Source organism: Aptenodytes forsteri, unplaced genomic scaffold (genome assembly GCF_000699145.1).
Source record: "Aptenodytes forsteri isolate BGI_AS27 unplaced genomic scaffold, ASM69914v1 Scaffold26, whole genome shotgun sequence".
NCBI classification, from domain to species: Eukaryota; Metazoa; Chordata; class Aves; order Sphenisciformes; family Spheniscidae; genus Aptenodytes; species Aptenodytes forsteri.
The window spans coordinates 2,716,763-2,725,767 of NW_008794125.1; the positions used below are offsets into that span (position 1 = coordinate 2,716,763).

The following is a 9,005-nucleotide window of genomic DNA, read 5'->3' on the forward strand; positions in this document are numbered from 1 at the left end:
ACTACACTGCGAGGGGCGCCGGGGCGCCCCGTCACGCTGCCAGGGCTTGGTGCCGGTAACGACTCTAATCCCGAAATTGGAAGTTTTGAAGGGTTTTTCCTTGTCGTTGAAGCTCGACAAAGTGAGAGGAGACAGGATAGGGTATTTCAGTTGGAAGGGACCTACAACGATCATCTAGTCCAACTGCCTGACCAAAAGTTGAAGCAAATTATTATAGTAGTAGTATTATTTACCTTCCCTTTCCAGAGAAGGGCAAACGCGGTTTCCTTCTCAGCTGTTTCATTCAAATCAGATTTTCACAGCTTCCACCTAATCCGTCCCATTTTTGCAGCCAGGGTGCAACCAGGTAACCACAGCCACCGCATCTCCCCCGACGAGGACAACAGCAGTGGAGGTCTTTGTAACAAAGCCACTAATGTATAGAAACGACCCTTCCTTCTTGCTTTTTCACCCAGCAGAGGGGGCGACGACGGAGAAGAGCTCAGCTGAAGGGGCTAGACGGCGTGTTTCGCTGTAGTGCTAGCAGCAGCAAGTTCCGCTGCCCTTCCCGGGACGCTCCCGCACCCGCCTGCGCCCCGCTCAGAGCTGGCCGGCACGTCGCAGCCAGCCTTCCGCCAGTTCTCCAGCTAGCATTAATTAAACGCACCAGATCTCACCCCACAGTTTCACGAATCACTGACTGAGGCGTGTACAGAGGGCATTTCCCGAGCCTGGAGGATGACGGGTCACTGCAGCCACGGAGGGGTTTTGTTCCCTCCCTAGCACAGGCCTAACACGTTGGACCTTCCCCTCGCTGTTTGAAAGAAAGCGGCAGAATTATTTTACGCTTCTTAAACTGTTTCCTTTAATAGGAAGTGCTGCTTTACTCTACCTTGTGCTTCTGAAACAAACGTTTGTGTTCCAAAAATATACAGTGTACACATACTCTGTAGCTATAGATACAAACATTTACAAAGAAACGAGCAGGCCGGAGTGGACTAGCTTGAAAAACCTCACGCCTTTCTTCCTGGCCCTCCTAGAGCAAGACCAGCTGGGCTCACCGTGCCGTAAGCAGATCAGGGCTACTGAAAAACACATGCTTGAGAAATACCATACCCTTGGTGATTACATGAAACAACGTGGATCCAAAAAATTTCCACACACTGCAGAGGTTTGGAGTTTCTGCTGTCTCTTCCCACCCCCTCCTTTTGTCCCTACGATCTGCTTTAGTATCTGCACCCCACATCCAAATCGACCGCAGCCTACCCGTCTGCGTCTCCTCTACTGCCGAAGGGCTGATCCCTCACGCGGGCATTGCTCAGCTTTACACCAAAGAGGAAAATGTGGTTCCCGAGACATTTGGTTTCATCTGCAAGGCTTCCTCAAACTAAGGGAAACTGGCTACACTCTACAGTCCTAGCATTTTAGCGAATAGGTCGGTATGGGAATGTCATTCCTGGTATAAACGTTTGTACGGGGTGAGCCGGGAGCGCCGGGTGAGCCGGGTGAGCAGGGAGCGCCGGGTGCGCGGGGTAGCCCAGAGGAGGAGTATGGATATGAGGATAAAATCCTGGTGGCAGAGCGCCGTGGGTCGGTTGCTGTACTGGACCTGAAATCACCAGCTGGAGCAGGCTGTGGAGAGAAATTCAGACAGGCGTGAGGATTATTTACAGGCGGCTTTTGTCGTGGCTCTCCCCAGCCCACAGGGGCCTGGCTCTAAGGACAATTCATAACCAACACACAGCACTGCTGGAAGGCAAGAGGACAGTGATTCAGTTAAGCTCTTTACAGCTTCCAGCAGACTCTTCTTTCTTTCCTTTTTTTTTTTTTCCTTTTTAAACTTGGTTGCTTTTTGCGAAGAGGCAAGAAGCAAAGTGCAGTTAAGCTTAGGGTCAGGTAAAACAAGCAGGGAGTTGGGGATGGGACAACTTTGGGGCAAGTTCCACACCATAATTTCATTTTCCCCTTCTGTGCATTTGTTCTAACACAGGCTGGGCAAGATCATCTATACGGTGGGGGTCACTGAAGTCTCCTTCAGCCAAGAGTCCAGCTTGCAAGGGAGGAAGTAGCCAGCGCTATCACCTTTATCCTTGCGCTAAACTGTGTGTGAATAGAGGCCAACTTCCGGAAAGTAAACACAATTTTTTAGAGGAGATTTTGTTTCAGCAGCCCTCAAGTGCGTGTCTTGGAAGATGCATCAAAACCAACACAGCTGTAGAAAGGTCTCTTACTTGTTATGCGGTAGCCTGGAGCACACAGTTCTCAAGTCATCTGAAAGAGGACAGAAGACAGAAGGGTAAAGCAGAAATTAGAGCAGTTTTCCTCTCCGCTCTCCTTTCTAGGAAGATGAGATTACCGAAAAAGCTCCAGTCATCAACAGATCCAGAATCCCAGCCTGAGGCCAAAAACTTCCATGGGAGAGACCACGTTTCTCCATCTCCCCAGTCATTATTGCAGCTTTTTGCGCTTGACGCTTTATTGTATGTTCGACGTTTAACCTGCGCTGCCATATGGGAAATGCAGCTTCATTTCAAGGCAGACCAAGCCTCAGTATAGAATTTGCAATATCAATATACTACCAAGAAGTAACTAAGACATAGGAAATACAAGGTATGACTCTGCCCACTGAATATGGCATTTATGATGAGAAAGGCATCAGGTCAAAGCAAGGCAAAGCTTACCCAATACCTGTTTTGCATTGTTTTGGGGTTTTTTTAAACAGTGCTAGTGTAAAGAAAGGGTTGAGGTTTGGGTTGTTTGTTTTTTTTTTTGCCAGGGTCTATTAACTAAAAATTGCACCTTTTTTACCACCTTAATGTCTTTTCCAGAACATTTCTTGGTAATATCTGTACGCCTCACTCCTTCGTGAGCTGCTGCCACCTCTTCCTTGGTCCTTGAAAGGAGTACTTCCTTCAACCAATTTTCAGATATTGATGAACAGTTTGTATTTGCCTCTCCAAAGCAGAATAGCTAGAACCAAGGCATTTAACAACATACCCTGTTGCTAGAGTCCTTTCAGGAATAGCTTGAGAACAAACTCCTGCGTTTGTAGATAAACACACCCCCAAAACACCAAAATAACTGGTATTTCGGCAGCTACTTATACTGAATTACTTTCCACTTCTACGGTAAAAGCAAGCGCTCAGAATGTACCAGGTGAACAGCTAGGGAAAAAAAAAAACACAGCCAAAATGAGCCATCAACTAAAAACCCTCCACTTTTCTGCCTGTTCTTATTACACCCAGAGCTGCTTTATGAAAGATCAAAAAGAATAACGTTGACATTTGACCAGCAGCAGTGGTTCACCCAGGGCAAAAGCCTCAGGCACCTGCTTAGGCAGAGGCTGCTCTCCGCAGCCGGGGTCTGCACTAACTGCCCCGGCTTTGGGGAGCTTTGAGCCTTCTGGTCACACCAGGAATGACCTGTTTTCAAGAGAACAAAAAAAAGTATGTCTGACTGACCCTGTGCTGTGTTACGGCACTTCCCTTTTTCATCTCTGCAGGTCTCTCGGAAAGAACCGGTTTTGGCAACAGGAAAGACAGGTGAAAGCCACATTAGCAGGCTTCTTTACTAAGTTTAACTGAAATCGTACCCACTGTAATGGGGTCTCGTTACAGGAGAGCTGAAGGCCCAGAAGTTCCAGATGAACAGTTTTTGCTTGCTTTTCAAATTCATTGTCTAGCACACCCACCCCATGATTTATCTACGTCATGGTGTCTCCTCCAGCAGGCAAACTCAGAGAAGTCAAACTGAAACATGGTTAAACAGTGCTTTTTAAATAGCTACAAGCAATTCTGAGGGAGTCAAACTTGTCCCCATGCCGGACCCCCAAATATAACTCCCTTGTGCACACTGCAAGGTAGAAGATCAATTCTCCAGCTCTGCAAAGCAACACACCAGTCACCAATGATCTCTCCTTTCTTACCCCCCATCCAGTTATTTCTCCTGAAGTATTTCCTGCACTATCACTTCCTAAGAGTGGCAAACTACTACTTCTGCTGTGAACACGTTGATCTTTACTCTCCCACCCCCAAAACTCCCTCTTACAACATCCACACACTGGAGGAAAAGAACCTCGTGCCAGAGTCTCCGCCAGCCCCGCCGACAACTTACCTCTAGTGCACAGGAGTGCTCCCGATGCCATGGCCACTTGCAAAGCCTGAGCCAGTCTGTCTAGAGCCAGTTCAATCTCTTTGGATGCATTGAGAGGATTGAGTTCATCAGATAGTCTGTTAATTTCCTCAACGAGCGGAACTACGTGGTCAAAGGGTACTAGCCCCAGGCGCCCATAAAGGTTCTTCTCCGTTAAATGCCCCTGAAGCATCATAAGAACCTGCAGGACACTTAGATGCAGTTTTGAATACAGCTGATGGCAATCTCTGTCTTCTCCTGAAGTGGAGTCCTTGGCAATTTTGCTGGGAGGGTGTCCATTTGAGAGAGAGGCTTTCTTCTTCCTTTTATAAGCCAAGGGGGCCTTCACACACCAACGGATCAGTCCAGTCAGCGGGGTGAGCTCTAAAAACCCTATTGGCAGGTTGGCTGCAATAGGAGTGTTTAGAAAGGTGATGAGGATCAAGCGGGGGTCTTCAAAGATCCAGGAAACGATCAGCTCGAGCAGATCCGAAGGAGGGATGAGGTCATCTGAAGATAGGAAAGGTATTATGGAGTAAGTTGAGCCTTGCACTGGAGCACAGGACAGCAGTCTTTAATTAGTCTCTCACACACACCCTTCCCGCACTGTCGCAATTACAATTTCAAAACCTCCCCAACTCTGCTGTTTTTTTCAAGACACCAAAGGTAGGTGCTCGTTTGTCCCAGGGGCGACACAACCATGTTCCTGTCAACGTCACCTTCTCCACTGCCAAATGCCAACGTTTATCCCCTTTCCCAGCAAAGCTGCTTTTGGCATTTTCTTCTCTCCCACCCATCATCTGCTCAGTTTTTCTCTAAACTCAGTCTCCATTTATCCCTTGCCACAGGAAGTACAACGGGCAAGGGAACGGGAAAAACTTGTTGGCACTTCTTTCTCTCCACCCCAGTCATTCAACTCATTTCCTTTAAGTCTTACCTAAACAAGCATGTCTCGTGGAAAAACTTAATGCAACAACACGATCACATGACAGGTAAAGGATTATAAGATTATGTAAAGCTTCAAGTAAGAAGTGAAAGGTGGTCATGAACTGCAGCTTGACTACTACAGACAAGAGGAACACTGACTTCCCAGTAATCGTGCATCATCCCGTCACGGGGACAGGCTACTGGATTGAGCGACGTACTTTCATCGCAAGTTGTGTACAGTGTCAACAAAGGGCTCAGCACAGAACTGTCTAGTCAGGTCTTTTGTACCTGAAGTGACTTATAGGACAAATCATCTGGACTACAGAATTGCTAATGCGCACTGGATACGGAATCGGTATTTTCCAGTTTTTAGAGGTCTCGGAAAAGCTGAGTATCACAGATACTGCTGTTTGTGTGGTCGACTCCTGTCCTCAGGACACGGTGGAGACTGCCCAGTTACAGACCACTCTTTGAAGAGCAAGCTTCCTTTTCTTGTGTCACCAATAACATCTCAAATAAATTAAGGAATTAAAAAAAATTACTTCCTATAACTCATGTTATTTCCTTTCTGACATGTCTTTTAATTAGTTGGATGAACTTCCAAGTGGTTGCACAAAACAGATATAAAATACTGAGGAATATGCTACAAGCTCTACCAAATACTTTTTAAAAAAAAGAAGTCTAAGCCTTCACCTCTCTCTCACTAATGCCAAGCTGCTTATCTGGAGAAGACCATGCAAAACATTTCCTTTATCGATAACAAATAGCATTTGCTTTTTTGGATTATATGTGATGTTGGTCTTCAGCGTATGGTTGTTCCCTAGTCTACCATGAGCTTGCCGTCTCTCTCGCTGAGTAAAGGTAAATCAATCTTATTTTCGACAACTACACGTTTCTAGTGTCTGAGCAACAACAACCTGAGACAGGTCATACCACTAGCTGTTAACACGTACAGTTAGAGAGCGCACTGGAGGTACGCTGTTGATTGTGTTTCTCGTCACCGCTCAACAGAAATCCTGCTCCAGCGTGCAAACACTCAGAATTTGTGTTTCTCCCCTTTTTGGAAGGAATTGGACTGACACGACAGCCCTGAGTCTATCTGCTGGGTAGGTGACAGGCAATAGGGAGGTCCAACTGCCCAGCCCAGGCAGATCAGCTTTCGCTCCTAGAGCTGCTCAATCAATAAGGTCCCCGCGTCCTTTACCCTCTGTGGAGGACGTTGCCCTTTGTCTCGGGCGTTACCTGGCTGCTTCTCCAGCAAAGGCTCTCCCTTCAGCCACTGCGTGGTTATTTTTATTCTCACCCCAGTGACAGATGAGGCAACAGCCACACCCCTGAGCTGCTTCTGGCAATAATTACACGGTAACAAGCATCTTTAGAATTTCAGCAGTTAATTCGCTTGCAACAGTTAATTTGTGTTGCATTATACTGCACCTCTTACTTCGAAAGACACATCTTGGAAACACTTACCTGAAGAGAGGTCGTAGAGCGCCGTGACGGATGTAATGAACTGGCAGCAGAAGCGAGGACTGGCACTGAATATCTGCTTCAGCGTCTGGATGGACCCTGGCACCAAGTTGCAGTAGTCGTCGACCAAAGCTCGGGCTAGCCTCACGCAGTACACGGCGGGGGTTCGCTGCAGGGGTGCGGGACAGCACGCAAGGAAAAGCGGATTAAACCCACTCACAGGAAGTTCTACAGAGCCGACTTTAAAGTTTGCGTTGCCTAAACACTGCCTGCCCAGCCACTTTGCTGTTTCAGCATTTGTGTTTCCACTGTCCCAACATTAAAGCGCGTTTTCTCTCTCTGCATATCAAAGATCCACTCAGACAGAAATAAAATTACTATTTCACAATATTAAAATAGATGATGATATTTCCAGTTTACAATATCTGTAGTTTAAAATGAAAACCTTTTACAGCAATAGTCTGACTTAGATGGAGATTTTTTTACTACTTCAGCAACATAGTTCTGTAGTTCAACTAGTTCAGTACCAGAACAACTAGTTCAGTTGACCTCTCAGTTACGCTTGACATTTTGAACATGGAAAAAATTCTGTGCAATCCTCATGTCACTTAAGAGCTGCGATCTGCAAAAAACCTACACCTTCTTCTGCTACCCAGGTTACATCCCCTCCTCATCTACCAACGCTCACCAGATGGGAAAAGAGGGACCCCACAGAAACGGTACTGGTCTGCCTCCTGCCACCCTTCCCTCCCAGCACAGCCTTTCTGCTCTTCCCCTTCTGTAAAGCAGATGAGTTCTGCACATCCCGCAAACGCAGCGGGAACGAAGATGCACTTCCCAAGGTCTACAGTAGGGAATCTCAGTGGGAAAGGAGGAGATATAGGAGATCCCTGACATACTGCATTCACGGATATGAATACCAGACACAGGTATTTTGTGCCCAAATCTCAAGAGAGAGGTTTGCCTCTTCTGCCATGCCCAAACTTGCACACGAGGGACAGTTTATTTCCCAAGCTCCAGAGTTGGCTTCTTTGGGCAATGCGACCATGAACTGCCCTGGTTTTGTTCCCTGTGTTGGTCAAACCCCCCACTAATCCCTTTCAACATGCTGGGCTCGGGTGGAAAAAAAAAAAATCAAATAAAATAAAACTAAAAAAAAAAAAACCACCCACGACATGCTGGGCTCGGGTGGGGAAAAAAAAAAAATCAAATAAAACTAAAAAAAAAAAACCACCCACAAAACAATAAAACTTTCACCCATGGTAAAAAAAAAAAAACAACCCACCAGATTTTCTTCTGCCAGTGCAGCACATAAATGGATCGGCAAAAGCTCTACCTTTATGCTGGAGCAAAGGAATGGACACGAGCACAGACGTGGGGTGAACGTAGCTCCAGCAGCCAGCTGTTGCATCAGCCGACACTGCCACAGATGAGCAGCTGACCGCAACCAGCTGTCACTGACCGTTTGGCGACACTCTGCCTCAGTTCACCCGCTACCCATTGCGGCACACTCCCTCGCTCCTTCCCCGAGACCGCCCTGCCTGCACAGAAGCTGTACCTGCAGCCAGAAGGCAGCACACTCCAGAACAGGAACCCTGCACACAGCCACTGCCATGGAAACCAGCTTTCCTAGTAAAGCCATCCTGCTGTCATCTGCTTTGTTTCCTTGAGGGCTGAAGAGAGATGAGAAAATGATCTGCCGGACTGAATCCTTGGTTTGCTCTTGGAAATAATTGCACATGATCTCAAGGAGCTGAAGTTCCTGAAGTGAATTCAATCTCTGAAAGAAAACAAAAGCAAAGCTGCAAAATATACTGGGGCTCTTGAAGAATCAAGAGCTGCTTTGGTGAAAGCCAGGAACAGTAAAGGCTGAGAGCTTCCCTCAGGCGTTAGAAACTCAACGTTTGTGCACAGTACACATATTTAAGCTTCCTGAACCACCACTGCATTTACCTAGTTACACTGAAGAGCTCTAGGTTGTATTTGAATACCTGGATACCCAAGACTGGTGCTTGCTGTACCAGCAAGCGCTGCCCACAAACTGAGAGATAAACCTATAGCAATACTGGGGTGAAAAATATTTCCTCCCTCACCAAATAACAGCACTAAGGGCACCACCGGGCAGCTGAGGGGGGGTCACAGCAGGGCCCAGCAGGCCCCAGGCCCACGCATGCCGATATACACCAGCAGCTGTGGTTTCTGGTCGCTGCTCTCTGGGAGGTCCCCGCTCGTAGCTCCAGCCCACACCCAGCCACCTAAAAACCCTGGTACCGCTCAGCTGCAGCGCTGCGAGGCTGTGGGCAGTCCCCAGGGGCCTCGGGGCCCACCACACCTCCCCGGGGCCCTGCCTGGTCTCCCAGAGTCCTGTCCAGTGCATGGGGGTCTTGCCAGCCAGATCCCCCTCCCTGTCGCCAGCACCCCAGGGACCCCGTCCTGTCCTTCTAAGGCCTCAGGCTCCAGCAGCAGCCCCCCCCAGGGACCCCGTCTGGGGCTCCTGAGGC

General features: G+C 47.9%; 1 protein-coding gene across 1 annotated transcript; it reads right to left on the reverse strand.

Moving 5' to 3' along the window:
- Positions 1–825: 825 nt before the first annotated feature.
- CUNH7orf26 (chromosome unknown C7orf26 homolog) lies at positions 826–8,280 on the reverse strand. The gene is made up of 5 exons (XM_019471921.1): positions 8,063–8,280; positions 6,508–6,673; positions 4,093–4,620; positions 2,211–2,250; positions 826–1,611 (listed from the first exon to the last, which is right to left on the reverse strand). Exons 1-5 carry the CDS (start codon positions 8,243–8,245, stop codon positions 1,404–1,406), a joined length of 1,125 nt encoding a protein of 374 aa, XP_019327466.1. The 5' UTR covers positions 8,246–8,280; the 3' UTR covers positions 826–1,403.
- Between the last annotated feature and the right edge of the window lie 725 nt (positions 8,281–9,005).

What these genes read in the sequence shown, in the direction of transcription:
- CUNH7orf26 (XM_019471921.1), bottom strand. Translation starts at nt 8,245, where the DNA reads ATGTGCAATTATTTCCAAGAGCAAACCAAGGATTCAGTCCGGCAGATC. An exon ending in GTGCTGCCTTCTGGCTGCAG is followed by an intron (nt 6,674 to 8,062) that starts GTACAGCTTCTG and finishes GCACCCCTGCAG; the next exon opens with CGAACCCCCGCCGTGTACTG. An exon ending in GCTCTACGACCTCTCTTCAG is followed by an intron (nt 4,621 to 6,507) that starts GTAAGTGTTTCC and finishes TCCTATCTTCAG; the next exon opens with ATGACCTCATCCCTCCTTCG.